General features: G+C 38.1%; 1 protein-coding gene across 1 annotated transcript; it reads right to left on the reverse strand.

Annotated features, from left to right (window-relative positions):
* Positions 1-567: 567 nt before the first annotated feature.
* On the reverse strand, positions 568-16836 carry CHORDC1 (cysteine and histidine rich domain containing 1). The gene is made up of 11 exons (XM_063148836.1): positions 16667-16836; positions 13234-13283; positions 11160-11216; positions 10522-10682; positions 9853-9953; positions 8883-8941; positions 7812-7882; positions 7435-7540; positions 6274-6393; positions 5586-5648; positions 568-5063 (listed from the first exon to the last, which is right to left on the reverse strand). The coding sequence occupies exons 1-11, from the start codon at positions 16728-16730 to the stop codon at positions 4920-4922; spliced, it is 996 nt and encodes a 331-aa protein (XP_063004906.1). The 5' UTR covers positions 16731-16836; the 3' UTR covers positions 568-4919.
* Between the last annotated feature and the right edge of the window lie 7334 nt (positions 16837-24170).

Raw genomic sequence — 24170 nt, forward strand, 5'->3', positions numbered from 1 at the left:
TGACTGTGGATTAGTTTGTAATGTCTGTGACAATACATTGGTTACCCTCTGGTCAAAACATCTACACAAACTTTGGGAAAAGCCCAAGTATTTATTACCATAGAAGATATCAGGCTTCAAGAGGTGAACCTTTTTCTACACTGAGTGAATGCCAGAGGTCTTGGAAAGTTATCTTCTTCTTCTAAGAAACCAGGAAAAAAAATTAAAGCAACAGTACCATCAGCAACTTTAGAAACAGCCACTGTATCTGGAATTATTCCACTTCTGTTCCGTTAAGTTTGTGACAGCTCAAAAGTCTTGGACTGAACTATTTCTGTGAATGTGACAGGCCTCCATCTCAGCAACTACACTCAGATTTCTGCAAAACTCATATCCTGACTGGGCTGTAGCTTTAGAAAGCAACAAGCAAAGAAATGAACAACAGGTGGGAAAAACCCCTTGGCGATGCAGTTTCACTCCTATATAGACCTACATGTGGAAAATGTCCACTGACATTTTACTTCAACAACCATGCTGCAAACTAACAGGGAAGTTCACACCCATAACAAAAGGAGTCAAACACAAACCTCAAATGCAACCAGCACGTAATAAGAATTTTATTGGATACATTTAGAAAAAAACTAGAGCATGAAGACACGAGATTAATTTCTGTGTGTACGTTTTGTGAATGTGCAGAATCAAACAGCCATGCGAAAAGTCATCTCCTCTTCAACTGTAATTCAAGACTCTTATAATGCCAAAATGATTACCACCCTTAAACAGTGTTCCAGACATGTAACTCATTACTTTAAAAAGGATCTCCTTCCTGAACAGAAGTAAAAAAAATTTAGTAGCAAATTGGGAAAGACCAATCATTAACAGATATAGTATTTAATCAATACTCATGCCATGTTTAAAGAATGCAAGCCAAAAATGCATCATTATGTAGAATAGGTATATTTTTTTCTGAAGGCAAAATTCCTAGTAAAACTAATTCCTAAACTACTGAAATGGTGACTTGATAATGTACACAATCCAGAATATACCATCCAATGGAAGATTATTCTGTCAAGTTGTATCAGCACCTTAGAGTCAATATAGCTGATCAGCCCTGTGCTTAGCAATGTATTAACATTTCACATAAATTCCAATTCCTCCAAGAAATGTTCTTACAGATACAAGAACACAGAATTGTTAAGACTGGAAAAGCCTCTAAGGTCACCAGCCACCAAGGCAGCACCACCACCATGTTCACCATTAACCCATGTCCTCAAGTGCCGTACCCGTATTTTTTTTAAACACCTCCAGGCACGGTGACTGCACTCTCCCCTGGGCAGCTTGTTCTAATCCCTGACAACCCCTTCCATAAAAACTGTTTTTCCTAACAATCTAAACCTCCCCTGGTGCAACTTGAGGCCCTTTCCTCTCATCCTCTATCACTTTTTACCTGAGATGTAATGTTAGGTGTGAAATCTGTTAGACAGGAAAATGGGCTTATACATGAGGGAAAATATTAAGATTTCTGTCATAAACTTGTATACCCATGCAATTTTTTGTATTATAAAGGGATCATGAAGGTGAAGTTTTATATGCACCTGGACAGCCAGCTCTAACTCACGTGACATGCTTGTCTACATGTGTAACACATAAACCCATACTGAAACACACTACAGCTCTTAAACACTCATTTATAAAAATATAGTCAGACTGTATCAACTTATTTTGATAAGTACAGCACAAGATCTGAGAGCATGAAAAAAGGATGAATTCAACACTGAATACTCCTGCCCATACTGGTTTGCAATATAGTGTCATATTATTAGACAGGTGAATGCCTGTGATCACATATCACTTTGCTTCCTTGACAGATCTTGCTTTTGGGAAAGTAGCCATCATGATTGGTTTAGTACACCACAGTTGGCCTCCCTTCTCTCCATACTTACTAATAAAAGTTACAGCCAAGCCAATATTCCATCAAAGTGTTTGCTACCACTACGCATGTCAGGATGTCATTGCATGAAACACCACGAACAACCCTTGGTGTGTTGAAGCCTGTTGTGAGCAACTGCTCAAATACAGTGAGTGATACAGCTCTTGGAGTTTCAGGATAGATGCAGACATACGGTTACAAAAAACTGCTAAGAATTGCTGCAGTTAAACAGACAGCTTATGGCAGTCAAGGCCATCTGAAGGGTTTTATACTTTTATTTTGAAAAGCATCCCAGGGCACAGAAACTACGCTGTTATTGTACGATCTATACTTTCTTGCCTGACCAAAGCTGGTGGGGTTTTCATGGGTTCTTTAATTTGTTTCCTTGCTTTTTTAACAGGTAAGCTTTAAAAGTGGTTGTTTTGCCACTGATGGGGGGGGAGTCATTTTAGAACACCTGAAGTATCTTTAGCTTTGTTCTGAAAGTATGAACAATAAGAGAAGAACAGGAGGAAAAAAAAGCAAAAGCAAAACTGGGGACTGTGTTCACAGGAGCTTTCTCCCACTTATGGCCAAGGTGACTAAGCTACCAACAGAACATAGTTTGGAAGAGTGTAACAAGTAGTTAAAGGATCCCAAAGTCTGCAGCATTCACATGAGACGGCCCATTCATCCACATTTCTCTCTATTTGTTAATGCACTAAGGCAGAATACAACTTACTGAAAAACAGAAATTGTTTTCCCAAGGAATTCCATTTTCCATGTAGTTCTTTAAAATAGGTTTTACATTACACAAACCTAATGCACATGAGGATGCAAATTAAGAGAAAATATGTTTTCCATATTTTTTAACATATTTAGGATATTTATATATCCATATGCATAGACACATTTGAACTTGCTTGTTAAACAAGAACTTTATCCTGGCATTTAAGCACTACTAATTTTGCTGTCCAAGTTCAGATTTCTGCACCCACCAACACAGATGGCATGCTAGTAGCTACAGCTATCTAGAATTTTTCATCCACTGATGTTCTCAGTGTCACACTAACTAATAAGTACTCTACTTGTTGGTTCAGAACACATCAAGGAACATCTGTTCAATTTTCAGAGGACCACCTGGCAGGCACGTATTTTATAAGCTTGTACCCCATCACTTTGCAGTACCTGACATTTTCAGATTTAAAAAAAAAAAGAGGAAAAAAAGGCATTATTAGAGGTTAACAGAATCTATACAGCAGAACTTAGAGCTGAAATTTTTTAAAAGGGCCCAAAGGAGCATACAGCCATGGTCAAACTAAGTAGTTGAAGACAAAGGATCTTGAGATTAAGGTAGAGAAAAGCACCAAAACAATTTTACGCATGTGTACATATATATTTGTATCACCAGTGTCACCTTCTTGGTGTTCAGGGATGGTTTCTTTGGTAATGTATTTCCTACTACTTTAAGCATGAAGTAGGATTTCAAGTACTGTTAGAGACAGAAATCTGAGTCAAATCATACCTAATGGAAAACAGCAAGATTCTCAGAAATCTGCATTTCACTTCAGAATGCCTTTACTACACCTTCTGTTTCTCCTGACACTATTCCAGGTCTGCCAAGGCTGATAGATGAGCATCCACGCATTTAACAATCCACAAACCCTCTTGTTTACGTATACAGGATTAGGCACAATAAACGGTGTGCATTTTTTATTACTTTAATAGGAAAACATCTTTATTTCAGCTGCAAGCCAAATTTAAGAAACTATTCCAACCAGAAATAGAAAGTAATGTTACTGAGTATGTTGCTGCCTGAATTAAAAAAAAAATCAAAAAAAATCACATCTTTACAGCTATCCTGTTTTCAGCCATACACCTTTACTGATGAACTGAAAACAAAACTAAGGTCTTGATTTCTAATTACAGTCTGCTCAAAAGATACAGTATTCTTCTGAAGTGTTGAGTCAAAGGTACAATTACAATATGAGACAGATTGTAAAGCATGTTGTTTTCCTAAGTTTTGCCCTGTATAGAACTGCAGTTCTTAGATGACCATCCTCAGAGTCACGAGATACACATATCTATTTGGAAATTGTTTTACCAAGACACCTACAGCGTGTCCTGGCTTCTCCTACTACACATATCCATCTACTTTGAGAAGAATCTTGAGATTTTCAATGCTGTAAAATAGGACAGACTATACATTCTAAAGGCTGCCAAATATATACAGCACTTTGGTAATTTTACAATAGTTTGCTGTTTGCATACTCTTCACAGCTGAAATGCTAAGTTATACAGCCATTTCACTGTCCATTTGCTTTTATATTTAACTACTGAAATAGCAAATGTAAAAGAGTAAAAATAATCCCTTCTTGCCACCTTTTTTAAAATTTTAACCTGATCTGCTTTGATACATGAAAGACAGCAGGAGTCAGCAGTACTGAAATCCTTGGAATAACACCATTCATTTTATTCCTACATAAGCCAACAGGTACTGAAAGAAAACTTCGTTTCAGAACACGAAAGTCTACAAGTGTACAACTTCCTATTTCTGTTTATGTAACCTTGTACTCTAGATGTAGAATTACATGCCAATCAGTTCAGTCTCAGATTTTTGTATCTGAATTACTGTAAGCTTCATAACAGTGTTGAATTTAACACAGGCTACCAAATGCATTCAGACTAAACAGAACAGCTGAAAAACAAAGACACTCACTGCGAACAGAGAGCACATCTACTGGGATAGTCAGTGCATGGAAGGGAAGGCTGCAAGCAAAGGGCAATAGCTGTTTTACTCCAAATTCCCATGGAGACATCACATCTAGCATAAACATACCCATGGGAGCAAGAGCAGAAATAACTGTTACCCTTTCAAGTTTACACCCCCATTTGCTGTGCGTCAAATTTCTTTCTAGAAGGGAACAGATGAACTAGCATTAAAAAAAAAAAATCTATATAAAAGTTAAATATTTGATTACAGTAGCAAGTCACCACTTCATTATGGAAAATAACTTGTCTTTTGGAATTGTTATTGATCCGAACTCTCCTGTTTTGGTTGTGTGTTGGAGACTGGTAACTCCAGACTTGCCCATAGCAGGGGCTCTGCTTTTCTCATGGTGAGCTCAATCTTTGTAGCGGTCATGTTCACGTAACTCCTCTTTACATCGATCACCTAGAACAGTAAAGGTGTTTCATGCTTTAATTTAACAGATACTGGGGATTTAAGTTAGGGAGTACCTCATCACTAAATTTCAGTAGATGTTTAGGTAGATGAAGAACCCTCTAGTATCTTGAAAAATCAAGACTTTTTCCCATTCCCAAGCTATGGAATGCTTATGGCATAAACATATGCCGATGCATATCTAACATACATTGGCTAACATACATAACCAAGGGTTTTCTGCAATACCACTACCATGGTGCTGGATCAGAAAGGACCTTGGAGGGCCACCTTCTGTACAAAGCAATGCCCATTATGATGTCACACTTTATCTCCAGGGTCATTTTATTCAGATTTAAATGTAATTACTCAATGTCATGCAACAGAAATTATTTCAAAAAACAGAGTAATGAGGAAAACCACACCATTTTGAAAGAGAAAAAGCTAATGGCTTATGCTTCGGTTTCCTTTTGGGGTTTTTTGTTAGATTTTTTGTTTGTTTCTTTTTAATAGAAAACATATTTTTATACTTACTCCCCATAACTTCACAGTACGGTGAAACTCCTTTTCTCCTTCAAATACAATATGGATATTTACCTTAACAGGAAAAAAACCAAAAAAAATAGAGAAGTTTATCATGTTAATAAAACATCTGACACCCCGAGCATGTTTAAACAGAATAGAACTTTAGGACTTGGATCCTACAATGCCCAAAGTGATAAAATTATCCCTCTGAAATAGAGATGAGTATCTATTTTAATAGATTATGATACAGTTGCAATCAACAGTGACCACTGGTATCTTATAATTTTAGATTAAGAAATAAGAGAGGCATTTAAACAGCTGTTTAATATTAGTAGCTGTGAAACAGCATACAATGAAGAATGGTATCAAATTACATTAAGTCAAATACAAGTAAATGATGACTCTATAATTATTTATACATATGGTGATGCAAACCCATCATGCTTGAGTTTTAATTATGGAAGTCAAATCAAAGATTTTTTTTTTTGCATACTTCATTGCAGCTTTAAAAAAACCCCACACATTAAAGTGCAGATGTCCAAACAGAAGGGAGAAAAAAGCTATACATACTTGAACAAACACAAATGCCAAGAAAAAGCAGTTACTCAAAAAAGAGTCTTATGCTATCTCTGCCTTGTAAATAAAACTGAGCAGATTTTCCTAGGTTCAAGTTGCTGAACTTAAAGTAGAGGCTCACCATTGTGCTATTAGCTTCCACGTAGCTCAGATCAGGGACAGAGTTTTTAGCATATACAGAAACAGTCACTTCTCCTCCAGTCTGGTGCCAATCATGCCTGCATGGAACTACTTTAGTACCCTATATAAGGAAAAAAGACTTAGAATTACATTTGAATATGTTTTTACAAGCTTAACAGCATAAATGCCCAGGACTTTTTTTAATAGCTAATTAGCACAGCTAATAAAGGACTGTATTTCATCTTCACAGAAGACTCAAGACTCCACTTCCAATTCTTTTTACTAAGAATTTCAGTATCTCCCTCTCAAACAAACTACAACAAAAAAAAATGTTGTACTTGGTGGATCAACTTCCTTTCCAAGAGTTAGCCAGCAGGTTATAAAAAAGAATTGAACACAGAGAAAGAATGCTGTGACTCCAACAATGCTTCATAGTCCTGCAAAAAAAAAGTATTACTCTCTGTTCTCCGATGCAGAAAAAGCAAGTAAACTGTGAAAAAAACCCTCAAAATAAAAGCAAAAAGCTAAGGTAAAAAACCCCTTGCTGGATAGAAGCAGATTATCTCAATACACATACAATTAATATTCTCATGGTTTCTTTAAATGTGGATAAACTCTTTAGTCTTTTTCTACACTCTCCTGCTTTAGACTCACCACTTCAACTTTTTTTTAATCCCTACTTTTTGCACTTGCAAATAGTTCTTGAACAAAAATATAAATATTCAAAGCAAGCAGCAATTATAAAATTTAAAAGAAGTAAAGGATTTATGAAGTAATTGCTCTGGAATGAAGTAATGAAACTACACTTTTTATAACTTATTTTTCTTTTCTTTTGTTAAATATTCATGATGTTTGCAGTGTCAAACCCTTTTTGCCTCAGCAACAGACAACACATTCATAACAAGAACTTTTTGTTCACCTGTATCCATCGTGTGACCAAATACAATATTCTTAAAGAATCAGTTACTCCTGTACCCCACACTACTTCACACTCCATTTCTCAGTTTTCCTGCTATGTACATTATGTAGCTTCCACATTATGTCAAAGGTGGTGATCTGTAATAGGTCAGCTACAATAATAACTCAATCAAGCTACAAACTACATTTCAGTATTCAAAATTCAGAATAGCCAGTTACAGAATGCAATCTTAATGCTACTTACTGCATCCTTTTTAGTCCACACGTGTGTTCCTCTTGTGCAGCCTTCTTGAGCTAAAAATGTATTGAAGTCAGAAGTTTTTCTTTTACAACAGCTCCAATACTTCATCCTTGAAAGTTTGCAAAGTAATTAACAAACAATATTTAGGACACTGTTTACAGTGAACATTTAAGCTCTTTTATGCAGGATTACTGTTACTTCCGTATACTCTTTTCAAGCATTGTCATTTTTGATAGAAGAGGGAATAGACAATAAATCAAGGCAACATTTACAAAGAAAGTAAGAATACACAATAAACTAGTTATAAAGACCTGAAGTTAACTGAATACTAACCCTTCACAGAACAGAGGTACAAAAATGGAAGTTAGCTGAATACTAACCCTTCATGGAAAATAGGTACACCAGAATGGTATATACATACTTCTTCTGTGCTGTGCGGTCCTTCGTATGTCTGGTGGGACAAAACATTTAAAGAGTATTACTGCTAAGGATGTGGAGCAAGGAATAAATTAAAACACAACAAAACCCAGAAATAATGACCAAAGTACGACAAAGCTTTTGGGTAAATACTCTAGATTTAATGGCTTGTTCTAGCTTTTCAAAGTCAGTGTTCAACCTTCCTTCACAGAAGGTTCTCTGGCACTGCTAAGAAGCTGTACTTTATATTAGTTCAATGGCATACATCAATGGTGACACCACCTATGCTCATAAAGGTTACTGCAGATCCTCATAGAGATTTTTGTCTTTAGAATACTCTGAGTATTCAGAGAAAACAAGAACTTAACTTGAAAATAAATCTGTCATTCATAAAACACATGGATTCTCTACAGAAAGTAAAAATAAACAATATACAACTTAGCCACTGAATATCAGGTCAGTTCTTCCCAACACAAAGACTGCCAAAGTTCTCCTCCCACCAGAGCTTCAGTAGATAATGCAAAATCTGCCAGGTAAAATAGCTATTTAAATTTTACTGTCCCATTTTGTACAAAACAAGCCTGTCAGTGTAATTTTCACTTAAAATGACTACATAATATAATGACTAATTTTGGTACCAGATGTGTTAAAACACTGACTTTTTAATTCTTCTTGAAGGAAGCATTAACTGTTAAGATCTGTAGATACTTCTGATCTATACACATTATCAAGAGCAACTCAAGTGTTATCAGTAAGCCACCTCTCACCAACACTATATGTTAAGTTGAAACACCTCAGTACCATGGATTTGACAAGCTTACTAATTAGAAGTTCATGACAGGCTTAGGAAAAAAAATCTTCAACTTTCTGCAAACAACTCACATTTGTTCATACTAAAGCATGTTATCAAATATGCATAAGTTAAACCCAATGGACTTTGTGCCTTTTCCAAATTAACTTGTAGCACATAAAAACCCAAAACTGCTCACTTAATAGCTGAGCAGCTGCATTTAGAGTACAACTAAACCACTTACTTTTGAACAGCCTGCATTTTTACATGCCGTCCCAATCTTGATTTCATCACTATCTTCCTCTGTAAACAGATTATTACAGAAAATAGCAAATGAATTATGTAATCGACTGAACACTTTGCTTTATTAACAACTAAAATGAGCTGAGGAGGAGATTAGAAAAACCTTCCTCTTCAAGATTCTATTTTTTGCCTGACAGTGAAATCTGCTAGAGAGGTAGAGAGAAACATTCCAAAAGCTGTGTTACCTATGCATCAAATTCTAGGCTCCGTATCTTTACACATTTTAAGTGGGGTAAATAAAAAAAGATGAAGAGGATCATTACAATCACAGGGGAAGTGAACACTCATTCACCTAGTTCAGTTTTGTAAAACCAAGAATGTAAAAGGCTTCAACTGCTGTCTATAAATGCACACAAGGAAATAATTTGGATACCATGGAGAAAGAAGAGCTAAATTAGCTTGGCACAAGAACAAAAGAGCATAAAATAGCCACAAGCGTAGGCTGAAATTATAAAGTTACTTAAGGAGCAGTGTGGTTCTGAAACCAAATTCCAAATGAAATGTGGGAAGAAGGAAGAGGAAAAACAGACAAGGGAGAACCGACTAGTCTTCCAAGGAATTCCACCAATTTATGAAGGCTTTATATGATACTGTCTCTGCAATAATAGGAAGTAAAGCTCATTTCTTGGTAACTCTGTCAGTCACATATTCAGAAATGGATGTTCCCATTACAGACATTCTAAACAAAATCTTAGAAAAGACACAGTTCAAATAATGCTAATGACAATGAACTGCTCCTGACAACCAAGTTTCCATGTTACCCACATCTGAACTTCAACCATCATTTCCTGGACTGGAAGGTATTTCAGATTATTAAGGAAACTATCACTTCAGAAATGACAAGATCAGCATTTCATTTATTTTTGTGACACTTAGCTTCACACACCTACTTAATCTCCCTGTCTCCTTACCTTTTCTCCCTTCATTTTCTGATGACAGTTTCAGTTTATCGAGAGCTTGTTTCAAGGAAGCTGACACTTTCAGCTGCAAATTTGTCATTGGCTCATCTGGGCTAAAAAAATCCATGTATTAGTGTCAACTTACTTCATCAGAAAGAATTTATAGAAGACAAAGTAGTAACTTTTAATCTTCCTACAAGGCTCTTCCTTTCAAACCTCCCTTCAACAAACAAACTACAGTTGTAAATGCCAATCTGTACTGTTCATGAAAAAACAGACTAGAAACTTAGAAGGCAGTCAACTGGAAATCCTAAATATTCTACAAAAATAAAAATAAATCAGAGATACTAAGGAATCTAAATAGTAGCATCCCAAAATTATTTTCATTACTGTTTAAAACACTTAACACAGTTTCTAGTGACATTTTAAGCTATGAGGTTATAGACTTCAATATTCGCTTATTGTGTTGAAAGATCAAGCACTTCTTTTTCATAACCAGAATTCTTTTCTCATATTTTGAAGCTCAGGATAGCAACATCACTTCTACCAAAACCAAGGTCTTCTAAGGTTAATTTTAGAATTTCTAGACTTCATGAAATGTACAACACTGAATAACCAAGCAAGCTTTAACTTGACCAACTGACTACAAATTAGGAAAACCTTAAGTTGCATATACCGTACCTTGGTCTCTTAATTGTTTCCAATGGTTTTGGTGCCTGAATTATGTGTTCTTGAAATTTGGGTTTCAGTTCAGCTAGCTCCTTTCGCTCAGAGGTAGTTTTGACTTCTGGTTTAACAGGCTCAGGAGGTTTCTCACTGTTATGGAAACCCTTTGTACAGCCCTATTGTGGAAAGCATATGTTTTAATTTATATACAAATGCAGTTTAGTGCACATACATTACAATCAACAAAAACTGCAACAAGTCTTCTTGACTCATTTCTTCAGCTCCATCTTTTCCTGTAGCCCACTCTTAACACTGGCTGCAAAGGAAACCCTACCACTAAAGTGGAAAATATTCTCATTTTCCATGTAAGTTAAAAGAAAAACACATACTTTCTGTAGTCAAGAAAGAGGCAATAGATGCTGACCATTCTTCTTAACTAGCAAGCAGTTCTATCCAAACCTATTTTGATCATTTTAACAAAGCTTGAAAATGAGCTTTGACTTCAGCATTATATGAAAAAAATAGAGCATATAAGAATTAAGACAGTTTCAACAGAATTAGGCTAATTTAAAACATGTAAGCACATGCACCATTTAATATTAATCACTGTCACTTGACAAGTATAGAAATTGTAAAGAATCATAAGTACATACCACAATGCTTAAGAAGTCAGAAAAGTCTGTTGTTCTCCTCTTACAACATGACCAGCCCTACAAACATTTTGGAAGAGAAACAACATAGGCATGACCACAGAACTTAACAACAGCTTTAAAAATGCAAAATATTTATTATTTTTCTTTAAAAGATGTGGCATATCAAAATTAGCAACTGTTTTCTTCCCTACTGTGGACAATAGTATCATCTGCATTTTTAAAAGTCAGAGAAGTCTTATAGTTTGCTGGTGCTGCCTTAATCAAAAAGTTCAGTAAATGTGAGGCAATACTTCCATGACAAGTTAGGTGCCAACTCTGTGCAACCGAGAACAGAAATGTTACTTCATCTGATTAAGTAACATGTAAGCAAAACAAACAAAGACTACACCTGAGACCAGGCTCACCTGTGGCTCAATGCTCAAGGCCCTCTTCCAAAAATGAGAGGGATTTGTTTTTTTCCTTGAGCACCACTCAGATATTTCAATTTCTTATCTTCCACCAACAGAGTTGGATATGTGCATTGCACAGCTATCCAACTACATCAATCAAGAGCACTTTTTATTATATAAACCAGAAATTCAACTTTAGAGAAAATTGCCTTGCCACTGTGAATAATATATCTTAGAACTCAAAGAAGCTTATTAGAGGCAACAGATTGACTAATGCACCACTGCTTTGAAAGCTTAAGTGGTGCAACACAATGGGTTTTAGGTAGGTGGTTCTAAAATACCCTCAAAATATAAACTATTTCCACAATTGAGGAGACAAAAGGTTCATCCTGCCCACCTAGATTATCTAGAACTCATAGCATGAAGAAAACTGCACACTTGCAATAATGATAAATTTTTAATTAAGAGGCAAGAGGCAGGATAAGGAGAAGGAGGAAAGTGGTACTTGTTTGTAAACAGTGAGTATGTAAGAGAAAAAGGGAGTAAACATAAATTTTTTAGCTAACTGAATAATTTCTTTCTTCATAATTATGTAGAAGATTTTTGTACTGTGCTCTGAGTACAGCTGTAATTTTGTACAAAAAATTTACCATTGTCTATGCAACTGTACATTATTTGATCTAAGAGTGTTTGCCCCAATTTGCCAGTGAAACACGATGGTTAATTCCAGAGTCAGGTATTGCAATATAAGCAACAGCTCAGAGCAAACACACTGCCCAGCACAAATGCAGAAGCCTTCACAAGGCCAAAAGACCATTGTTGAGAGGAGATGCACTTCCAGCAGAAGTAGTTCCTAAGTACTAAGAAAAAAAACAACCCACTCACTCCCTCAAAGCTCATCTAAACAGCAGTTTAGCGCTCTAAGAAAAGCCACTTATGCTACATCAGTATTAATAAAGAGCCAGGCTCCATTTTTGGACGCCAGAATTTTGACTACATACAATTAAATTATTAGAATGATTTCCAGCACTGTTTCAGCAGTTATGTCTGAAATGATCCCCTGTAAGCACTTTGTATGCATCGAGTAGATCCTTGAAGAGGGAAAACAGTTTAGCAGAAAACCAAGGATGGGCTGTGCAGTTGGGCTAAGCACTGGAGACCCATCACAGGTACATTTAATTCTTCACTGAAGATGGAGCCCAAGAATCCTGGACAGTTGCATAAGAGGCAGGGGTGACCAGTCCCAATTCAACCAACATTCTCATTTGGCTGATTAATGAACATGACTGTGTTTTACAGCAGACAAATGTCACATACACATTAGTGCCCTGGCCACATTACACCACAAGCATCTGCTCTGAATTCCAAGCAGGTTAATTAATTTAAAGAGTATGAAACCTCTCAATGGCTCCACAGTCCTATTTAGAGGACCTAATTACACTGCTGAGAGACCTAAAGTCAGTTAATCAACAGGAAACAGTCATCTAGACTTGCATGGCATTTAGACCATATGAGCGGAGTTTTAAATTTCTTTTTCAGGAATTAGTAACTGTGCTTTTCTAATTTCATGGGGTTGTTCATGATAGGCTGAACATCAGTTTCTCAACACTGAAAGATATGAAATTAAAAAGATGAAAAACCAAGCAGATAATAGAAAATATTTAAAAGGACAGATGCATACTTACTTTGAGAGCATCATGAAAAACGGGCACACCTGGATGGTATGTGCATGAACCTAGAAGACAATGATTATTATTAATATTGAGGCACACCAAGAATATTTATTCATATGATTACAAACCCAGCAAAAATGCCACACTCACAATTAATGTATGCCATGAGCTGTCCCATTTCCCTGAGGGCACATCATTACTCAGAAAAGTCCAGATTCCTCCAAAAAAGCAATCTGAGTGCATATAATAAACATAAATAATGAGGTCTTCTTTCTTCTTAAGGATTACACAACACAAACTAGAAAGCAGGTATCTAAGACAAACTACTACTTCCATGAGGAACAAGGAAACTCTCTATGGATCATCCCGGCCTCCATCAGTAATCAGGCCTTACTGGTAATTTTGCAGAAGTAAGAAGGTGACCCTATGGCTACCTGACAGACAGAAAACACTGATTTATGGCTTCAAATACATCTTTTTGAACCTGATCACAGCTTTGTCGAGAAGTATTCTGTTAAAAAAGTCTCTTGATACAAATCATGATTTGAACAGTAACTACTTTGTTTTCTTTCAATGTTTGTAGAATCCTAAGCCACCTAAGGATTTGAACCTAAGGGTTAGTCTTCCACATGTAGGCAATTTTGATGTATCAATACTATTTATTACTAATAGATTCTGTACAAACACTACACTGTTTTTATGGGTATAATGTACAATCTCCATTAATCAAAGTGTTTGTATTCACAAATGTTTATCAACATTACACAGCTGTTCTCTTTTACTTGTATTCCTTTAACATGTAATAAAACTGCTGTGATTATATAACTTCTCACTGACAGTTACTGCATGGACAGTATTTTACTGACTTGACTAAGCACTATCTTTTAGCCTTTAAAGCAAAATTAGAAACACTTAAAAGTGACACAGTTACAAAGCACATAATAGGAAGCAAAAGAAAAAAGTGATAAATAACTCCATTAGCAATCTGCCTACAGATATTTAATAGGAAAAAACCCAACCCAAATGGTTTTATCTTTTTTATAAATATGTAGATTTTTAAAGAAACCTAATTTTGTACAATTTCCTTTGATTTTATATTCAGTGCCTGTGTTTAAAACACTTATACAGTCTGAGGGATATCAGTTCCCATCTAAACTCAAAATGCACATATTTTAGGACATTAGTCCTCCAGCAAGACTTACAAATATATCCATAAACCTCTACCAATTCCTTCAGTTTCAGCATGAAAAGCTAACACTGGCAAACTTCACAGGAAAATCAAAAAGGAAAAAGGTGGTTATTTTGCATAATGACCAGGACTTCATTGTTAAATCAAATAAAAGCAGAGGTTATTCTTTTCCAAAAGTATGTCATTGTAAGTACCATGAGAGTAAAAATAAACTCTGTTTTGTAGCAAAGATTATTTCTGAGTCAGAAGACTTAAATGAATATTTCTAATTATTCACTAGAGAGATGCTGCTAATAACAGCTACCGTTTTAGAGACCAGAACCATCACAAAATCAACTAACTCAGGGGCGGCTATGCTCCAGCTCAAGGCAGACACAGACAAGTGCTGGTGGTCCATCTGGCCAAGCGCAATCCATTCTCCTCACTCCCTGGAGCTGCCCTGCAGCAGGTACCAGGTGGAGCCAATGACAGCCTGCTCGGCTGCTGCCTCCTGAGGGCCCTGCGTGCTCCAGGAGAGAAGGTGCCAGGACAAGGAGCGCTGCAGAGCCTCAGCAGAGCCAGCGGGTTCTGACCACTGAGCACTCTGACCACTGAGCCTGCTAGAGCACAGTAAAGCACCGCCTGTCTGTGCTCACACCGAGCCCAACAGAAAATTAGGATACAAGCAGATAAAAGCTTATCCTAGTTCTGATTTGTATGAGATTAGATTGCTGCAGCTTTTGGTTGCTATTCTACATTTTCACTGAAAAAAAAAACAAACAAACAAGTTACCTCTCCACTGCTGTTAACATCTTCCCTTTACCAGGAAGACCAAAGTATTTCCAAGCCATTTTCTCTAACTCTCAGAGACACAAGTACTATAATTTATCAGGTTTTTGTCTGTTTGGAGCTTTTTTTATGTCAATTTCATAGTCAAACTGATCCTACCATGCACACACTACTATCACCTTACTGCTGCATCCTTAAAGCACTTTATTAGTCCTTTCATTAAAATATCAAAATAGATATTTGCAGGGGTCACCCATTTGCAAAACCTGGTTGTCTGCAGAGATCTGTAAATAATTGCATTTGCCTTCAGAAACGCTTAGTCTAGGGCACAGTGATTCCACTACACGTTCCAGCCACTTACTGAAACAAACTGCATGCCATGAAATTGTTTCCCCAACCCAAGCACCACAGAGCTAGCATATGGCCATGCCAACCTGACCTAGTTTACTAGAGCTTGATCACAAACTCTAAAGAAGTGTTACTTTTATAAGGAGCACAAGTCACAAAGTCCTAATAGGATTTTTTTTTTTTTTAAACAATAAATATCTGGTTTGCCTTTTGGGGCAAAGGGGTGTAGGGGACGGTGGTGGAATAGATCCCTAAATGTAAGCATTCCACAACTGTGCCCACTTCTGCTGTTACTAACATTAGCAAATCCTACTCAATATGTTGCCCCTGTCTATGCAAAACCACGTAGCTCAGAAAAATAAACACTCTTTATTGCCACGGTTCTAAACCACGAAAAATGTACAAGCTAGAACATGTTAGCCTACTTCTAGCCCTGGGGGTCACTAAAACTTAAATTACTACAAAGAGAACACTCTAGAAATTCAACCAACACAGTTACTTTATAAACCAGGTAAGGGCGAGCCTTCTGAAAGAAAACTCAACTCACCCTTCTGCACCTCTGCGGAATTATGGAACCCCAAACGACAGAGGGGTTTAAATACGTTTAAACATGCTTCACTAGCATTCTCAGCAAGCACAGAAGCACTGCAAGCGCTCAAGGCACTTGGAAGAACAGGCACATGTGTGCAATTCAGGCACATTTAATTACCTGCTGCAAATCCACACACCTTAAACTAAAAAACAAAACAAAACAAAACAAAAAAAAACAAACAAAAAAACCCCCAAAAACAAAAACCAAACCAACCAGCCAACCAAACTAAAAACCAAAAACCCGCTGGTAACTGCGATGAATGCAACACCCACAGAGGCCCTCAGCAGAGAAGCCAGAGAAGCAGAGAAGCAAAGGCATTAAGCGCCTTTGGCACACATGACAGCGCCGTGCAGCGCCGGGCCCGCCCCGGCCCCACACGCGTGTCCCCGGGCAGCCGCACCCGGGGCCGGCTGAGAGCCCCGCAGCGCCGCGGGGCCCGGGCCCGGCCGGGACGGGCTCACACCGCCCCGCAGAGCCCCGGGGCCGCCCCCGCTCCCCGCGTTGGCAGCCAGGGAGGCACCGCGCCCCGGCCCCTCCGCCGCCCTCACCCTCCGTGTTGTTCTCGGGGTCGAAGCGCTGCCCGCAGCCCCGGTTGTAGCAGAGCAGCGACATGGCCACGGCACCTCCTGCCCCGCCGCCCGGGAGAGCCCGCTGGAACACGGCGGAAGGAAGAGGGGAGGAAGGAAGGAAGCCGGGCAGCAGCACCGGGGGCGGGGCAGCTCCGGCGGCGGAAAGAGCCGGCCGGAGCCTTCCGGAATCTTCACGAAGCTTCGGGGGCCGGCGAGAGCGGGCGCGCGGCCGCGCAGGCGCTGCTGCGGGGCCGCGGAACCGCCGGGCGCTGGGCCCCGCAGTGAGTGGGGCCGCGGCTGTGGGCGAATGCTCGGCCTCCGGAGAACTTCTGCCGCTTTTGAGTTTGATTTGAAATAAATGTTTGTGTGTACGTATTAAAAGGCTGCCTCATCTGCACAGAAGCACAGATGCCAGCGTCAGAAGCCTATTATGAAAAACACTAATTTATGTTCTGTTAGTTCCCTGAAAGTTTACCCGGCGGCTCCTGACAGCTGGCCAACTTACACATGCTCTGTGTAGTGTGCATTATAGAGGTTGCATTTAAAATCATAGAATAGTTTGCAGTGGAAGGGACCTTCGAGATTATCTAATTCCAACTCCACCACGATAGGGAAGGACACTTCACTAGACCACTGTGCTCCGAGCTCCATCCAACCTGGCCTGGAACACCAGGGATCAGGCATCCACTGTCCCACTGCCTCAGCACCCTCAAAATAAATGTTTTCCTACTACTGAGTCTAAAATTTTCAGTTTGAAGCCATTCCTTCTCTTGTCACTACATGCTGTTCTAAATACATAACTACAGACATCTGCATTACTGTGAGCAATTACAAACTGATTCCTCCTAGTTAAACACCTACAGCACAGCTTTTAAAATAGAATTGCCCAGGTGTTTGTACAGACTATGAGAAATTCTGCATGCCTGCACAGAATGAACAAAAAAAGTGCCTCTTACAAAGGAGTTTCAGGATGCAAAAGGATCATCAGGAGACTGCTTCTGATGTAGCTCTGATCTTCTGCAGACTTGTGAGTTGATGCCTGATGTCTGCTGGCATCTTTTTATGTGTGTGTCACATAAAGATACACATTTGTTTGAGCCATTGAATACCGAGTGCTTCTTTCTGATCTGCATTTCCTACTGAGGCATCTTGTAGTTTAAAGAAAAAAAACTCCATTCTCTTGCTATTTACCAGAAGCCTTTTAGTATATAAATGCAGGTGGTAATAAGAGTTTGGAAAGAAAGGGGATACATAAGAATGCTTCTCTTTCTATATAAAAGCATTATTTCTTTTTTGTTAGCTGCCTTGTAAAATAAGTAGAAGGTGGACAAAAATGTTGCATATGGGTGGACGTGCATCATTACATCATTACATCATTACGTTATCAATTCTTCATAAGGTGAAAAATTGATCTTAAAACATACAATTCATGTTTCCTTGCCAGTGAAAGTGCCACATGAAAATAAAATGAGATTTATATCCATAAAATAAGTTTTGTGGTATTTCTGTGACCATGGTTGCATTTCAGCCATAGCGTGCAAGCATACATCCATTTTAGAAGGAGCCAACATTTTGCAAAAATGCAAAAAAGTTATGCTTCTGCAGAGGCAGCTTCAATTTCTGTTCAAAGAATATTTTTTAAAAATTCAGGAGGAGTTATTTTAGCAGTGTGGTATTTACTGGATTAAACAGTAGCATTCCTATGACATTAGTAATGGAGTTTGCTTCTAACACTCAGAGGAGACTTGTGAAAATAAAAATACAATCCATGTGTTCCCAAAAAGTATCATGTATAGATTCCCCACCTAATTGCTGTCTCACTGATATGGAGACCTGCCTTTATATCTTCCAGACAGAAATCAAAAAAGAATGCATTTGCTTCATAATTCAAAATTCTACAGTGTATGGCATTAAAGAAAACTCACCTGAAGATTCAGTTTGTTGTTAATTTTAACACACACAGTCAGATCTCTGAAAGTGACCAAGCTGTATCCATTGTCTTTGTATGTGACACTGAATAGAATGAGGTGTTTTGTTTCCCAGAACACTATAGAAGCAAATAATGGTTTGTAATAAGCTCTTGAAATCGTGTGTATTTGGCACAAAACAATACTAATTGACAGTACGTAATCCTCATCTCACAGAAGTCTGCACAGCTTCAAAAAGGCATTTTTTTGTGCTTGATAGGAAGGCATGAGAGGCTTTCAACACAGTTTTGGAAAGGTAGAAAGGTGGAAAGTAACTTGTTCAAATAAGATTTAGATTATCATCTTGTGGGCATGACAGACTTTAATTTATTCATATTTATTTTGTGTAGAATCTTTTCATTTGAGATTCAGAGTGATAAGGAATAATAGTGTAATGGATGATCACTGGATTTTGGTTCCGTAGAACTTAAAATATGAAAAGTACGTAGATAATTTTTGTGTTTTGCCCTTTATTTTCAGTTTCAAAGTCTTCCAAAGTGTTGGATTCCAGAGTGTTAGACAAGCTTTTATGGTGCCTTTAGTGATTGGATCTTGTATTAGGTGTTATAAGATATCTTATCTGAGAAATAGTGAAAGATTTGTGGGTGCATGCTTTTTATTTTAAATACATCTGCTCTATTTTTCTCATGTCAGAAATGTTACAGTTAAAAAATTTTGAGAGCAGTGTTCTACCTTGAACAGACATATATATAACAGACAGAACACAGGGGAATATACAGTCTAGATTTTAGGTTTGTGTGATAGCAGAGGTATTAATATCCCCCCAACCCCCTTTTCTTCCCCCTTTTTTTTTTAAAATTTTATTTTTCATTGAGCTAGATTCTGTGCAAAGATTTCCCTAAAAAAAGCCACCTTGAATTTCTGCCAGTTAAAATTCATTCCATCTCATCCACGGTTAATGGGACTTAGGTGTATTTCCAATGCATTGGAAATGGCATAGCTTCCTGTAGAACTGGAATCTGTAAAGAAACAGAATGTTTCACTTCTCAAAATGCAGAATCTTTGTAAATTGGATTTCCTTTCCAGTTTGTTGACTGAGGAGTGTTTCATCCTGGAGTCTTCAAATCAGGAAATGTCCTGATTTTGTGCAGAACTGCTGAATATGGGATTGCAAAAATGCCCCAAACTAAACCAGTTTGCAGTAAATCTGAAGAAGGGAGAGAAGGTTTTCAATACTTAAGCTTCAGGTGAGAGCTCTGTTGCATCACACCAGAATATTTTTGTTTCTAACCAGAGGCAGAGGGCATTTTGGGCTCCTTCAATTTTCTTGGAACAGAGGGTGAGTCCTTGAAATTTAAATGGATTCTAAGAACTCATTTAAAATCAAGGCAGGTAGCTCTGTTTCAGATCTGAAAATATCAAAATGTGAAATAATTAAACAAATCCTTTCTTTAGGAAGCTTAGCAGACATTTAAAATACAAATGTAAATCCTTGTAAAGCTAAAAGCCAAAAGCCTGCAGAGTTTGCAAGAAACTGTCCTGTTCATCCAAATATGTTCAGATTTGATGGGCAGAACATCTTAAAATGTCACGTTTCATGGCAAGGCAGAACAACTGACTTTTTGGGAGAGAACACTTTTCTCCCCCTTCTGTAATTTTTTAAATGCCAGGTTTTCCCAGGAGGCAAGAGAGATTAAACAGCATCCGCTTCTAATAATCCGCCAGAGTGCTTGCTGCTAAAGCACGACCTGAATTTAAGTAGATGCTTCATTAAGGCTCACCACCTCCTTTGATACCAGACTTTAGCACAGGCTTGCTGTGCAATTGTTGGAATTCATTTAAGGCAGAATTTTCAAAGGTAATTTTCTAAGTAACCTAGGAGCTTGCAATATCTAGAAAACACTATAATGTTTTAGGCAGTTTTCAGAAGTCTGCTGTCAGGTGCTGCTAAGGAGACTGAAAATTTCATTACTGAGTTCAGTAGGATATGGGATAATATGTCGATGCTTCCCCGTTTAAATTTTTCTAAGCCTTTGACCTCGCTGCAGAAAGTAAAACCCGTTTGATGCAATATGTACAGCCATTCTCCATAGTGCTGCTTTGTCATAACTTGTAGCAATGCATGTATTATAATGACCTTTTTCATCCTTCCTGCAGCTGAAACAAGATTGAAATGCTACACAATCTGTAAATTATTAAACATAAATGCTATGTTGAAATTTAAAGAATTCAACTCCTTAGAAGACAGAAAATAGTGAGATAATTCGTGTAGCTACATACAGCACACTAATGCTGTGACCCAAAGCAGTTCAAACACAAAGTTGATGGATTACAGGAATACTGGTGGAAGAAGAACTGAAACTAAATATGCCATCCAGAGGGACTTTAGCAGACTTGAGAGGTGAGCCTGCATAAACCTTATGAAATTCAACAAGGCCAAGTGTAAAGTCCTGCACATGGATCAAGGCAATCCCAAGCACAGGTCCAGGCTGGGCCGAGAGTGGAATAAGAGCAGCCCTGAGGACTGGGGTGTGTTGGTGGCTAAGAAGCTCAACACAGCCTGGCACTCACAGCTCAGAAAGCCAGCCATGTCCTGGGCTGAATCAAATCAGCGTGGCCTGGGCGAAGAAGAGGATTCTGTCCCGCTGTTCTACTCTGATGAGATCTCACCTGCTGTATTCAGCTCTGGGGCCCTCAGCACAAAAAAGATGTTGCCTGTTGGAGCAAGTCCAGAGGAAAGCCCTGAAGATGCCAGAGGGCTGGAACACCTCTCTTTTGAAGAAAGGCTGAAAGAGCTGGGGTTGTTCAGCCTGGAGAAGAGAAAGCTGCAGGGAGACCTTAGAGCATCTTTCCAGTACACAAGCAGGGCTGCAAGAGAGCTGGAGAGGGATTTTATACACAGACACATAGTGATGGGACAAGGGATAATGGCTTTAAAGGCAAAGAGGTCAGGTTTAGATTAGGTATTAGGGAGTTCTTTTCTGTGAGGGTGGTGAGGCACTGGAACAGGTTGCTTGGAGAAAGGAAGTGTGAGAGGCCAGGTTGGATGGGGCTTTGAGCAGCTTTATCTAGTGGGTAGCATCACTTCTCATGGCAGGATACTAGGTGATGTTTGGGGTTCCTCATCCAACTTAATGGTTCTATGAGTCTCTTGATCAGATATTTAGAAGTTACAGTATAGTAACGTGTTCACTTTAACTTGGTGGATATTTTCATGGAGTGTTTGAGTTTCTATCTCCAGCTTTTTGTCCTTTTTTCTTCTTTTCCCTTGGAGGTGGTTGAAATCTGGTTGAAGTTCTGAGCACCAGTTTCAGCAACAGAAATGGCTTACATTACGAGTGACCTGGCCTTAGTTCTGGTAAATGATCTTTACTTTGCTCTTCTACACTTTCCTCATGAGTACTCTCACTTGGTCAGTATTACCAAACTCATTCAAGGTGCTCTCTTGGACAGTTCCCCACATCTGAGGTTGTTTTCAAAAGAAGGGTATTGTAAATGCCTAAATACACAGTGTAAATTTGTTTGTCATAAGGATTCTGAAACTTGAGTCTGACAGCTTCAGGCTTTTCTGGAGCTAATGTCTGGCTACTTACTGAAGAGCAAAAGAAAAAAAGGGCTGATTTTGTTTGGGAGCTACAGAAGTTTTAAGAATAAATTGTGGCAACGGAAGAAAAGGTGTAACAGCTAAGGAGGCTATGATCTGATTATGCTCTTTTTTTTCATTCATTTTACTGCAAACAAGTATATTCAAGTAAAAACAGCTATCTGGCATACTGATTGCATTTGTTTCTGATGCTGTGAAGTTAGTGGGACTAATTGAACATGCAGTGGGAGAAGTTTGCAAAAGAATTTACAAGACCACTTTGTGTGAAGTGTTTTTCATAGTAGTGTTAACAATGGATTTCTCTGTTCATTGATAATGAAATAAATTGGATTGAATCACAACACTTTTTTGAGAGGAATCAGATGTGGAAAAAGCCCACTTAGATTTATGCCAAGAAGTTTAATTTTGGTTATGAAAAATACAAAACAGAAGGGTTTGCAAAATGACAGTTTGAGTTTTTGTGTGTAACTCCTATTTATGTATTAAAGAAGATGGGGCAGTAACATGTGAAGAGTGCAGACTGAAAAACAGCAAACGCATTATGAACTCAGTGTGTGCTGGTTAAATAAGTGCTAAGAATTTCTGTCAGCCAGAAGGTGGTAGCAGAATTCTCCTGTAACAGCTCTGGATTGTGTTCCAGAAGGCATTCTCAATACAAAATGATTTTGAAATGCAGTTCAGAAAACATATTTTTTTTAGTAGCAGGAACAAATAGCACTGACATTTTTTTTTCATTTGGCAGCATCTTTGAGTAGAAAAGTGTCTGCACTTATGCCTGAGATGTCATGCATTGGGAATGCATGTAGGATCTGTTACTTGAGTTTTGTCTCTGTTTTTTTTTTGCAATTGTAATTATGGCTTTTACAGACTTTTTAATGCCAAAGGGAGCCATTTATGGGCTGGAATGACAAGAGATTTATTTTCCTCATAGTATCACAAGACTAGAAGATGTCAGTACCATGAGAAGCCCAGATAACACATTATTTCCATCCAGAGGAACTCTGTCATTCTTTCACAGATGTAAACACAAATGCAAAGAGTGATATCCATCGGCTGGGACTGATGCAACACCCCAGTCATACTCTTACCAAGTGTAACAACTTGAAGATGCAAAGGGATAGGTTTTTATTACTCTGTTTTATTGTTCTGTGATGGACTTTTGTCCATCACAATGGCTCTGTGCACATAGCCATTCCTATTTCAACAGAGACGCTCTTCATCACTGCAAGAAACTTGTGGGAAATTCAGGCTCTGGAGCACAGCTTGTCCCTCATTTTTTCTTAACCATTGTGTCACAGCTCTGATGATACACAGTACTCCTCTGCAGACTTCTTTAAGAAATTGTTCTGTACCTAAGAGATAGTTTCTATGGTAACTATGATTTTTGTGGTTTCTTGGGGTTTTTGGGTTTTTTAATTTTTTTTTTTTTAACTTACTGGATAGTTTGGAAATAGAGGAAGCAAGGCTTTAGTGTGACATTGGGAAGAGTCAGCGCAATAAAATAACCCAGAAAAATAAAACATTCTGTGCTTGATCTAGCTACCTGTAACCTGAAACAGCAGTTCAAAAGAGCATCAGTCTCTTACTTATAAGCTGACTGGTTTATAAGCAAGCAGGCTGGAGCTGCTGGAGCTGTGCAGGAAAAAAAAAAAGAAAAGGAGGAAGCCCAGAGCAAGCTCTGCCACTCTTACAATTTTGCACCTGATGGTCTTTTAAAAATTGGCTTTTTATAGTGACTGCAGCAGTCTCCTCTTACTGAAGTTTTGATTTAGAAAAACATTCACCTAGAAGATTACTACAGACTGTTTTATCATATGTGCTTCTCTCCCCTTTTGCTGTTTTTATAGTATAAATATGAAGTTGTTTGGGACACTGTGTGCAGAATTTGTAGTGGAGCCTCAACAATGACAGTGATGAAGATATGAAATGAACTGGTTTAAAACACAGGAGA

Source organism: Melospiza melodia, chromosome 2 (assembly GCF_035770615.1).
Source record: "Melospiza melodia melodia isolate bMelMel2 chromosome 2, bMelMel2.pri, whole genome shotgun sequence".
Lineage (NCBI taxonomy): Eukaryota > Metazoa > Chordata > Aves > Passeriformes > Passerellidae > Melospiza > Melospiza melodia.

What these genes read in the sequence shown, in the direction of transcription:
- CHORDC1 (XM_063148836.1), bottom strand. Translation starts at nt 16,730, where the DNA reads ATGTCGCTGCTCTGCTACAACCGGGGCTGCGGGCAGCGCTTCGACCCC. An exon ending in TTTTTCATGATGCTCTCAAA is followed by an intron (nt 11,217 to 13,233) that starts GTAAGTATGCAT and finishes AAATGTTTGTAG; the next exon opens with GGCTGGTCATGTTGTAAGAG. An exon ending in AGAAAATGAAGGGAGAAAAG is followed by an intron (nt 8,942 to 9,852) that starts GTAAGGAGACAG and finishes ATCTGTTTACAG; the next exon opens with AGGAAGATAGTGATGAAATC.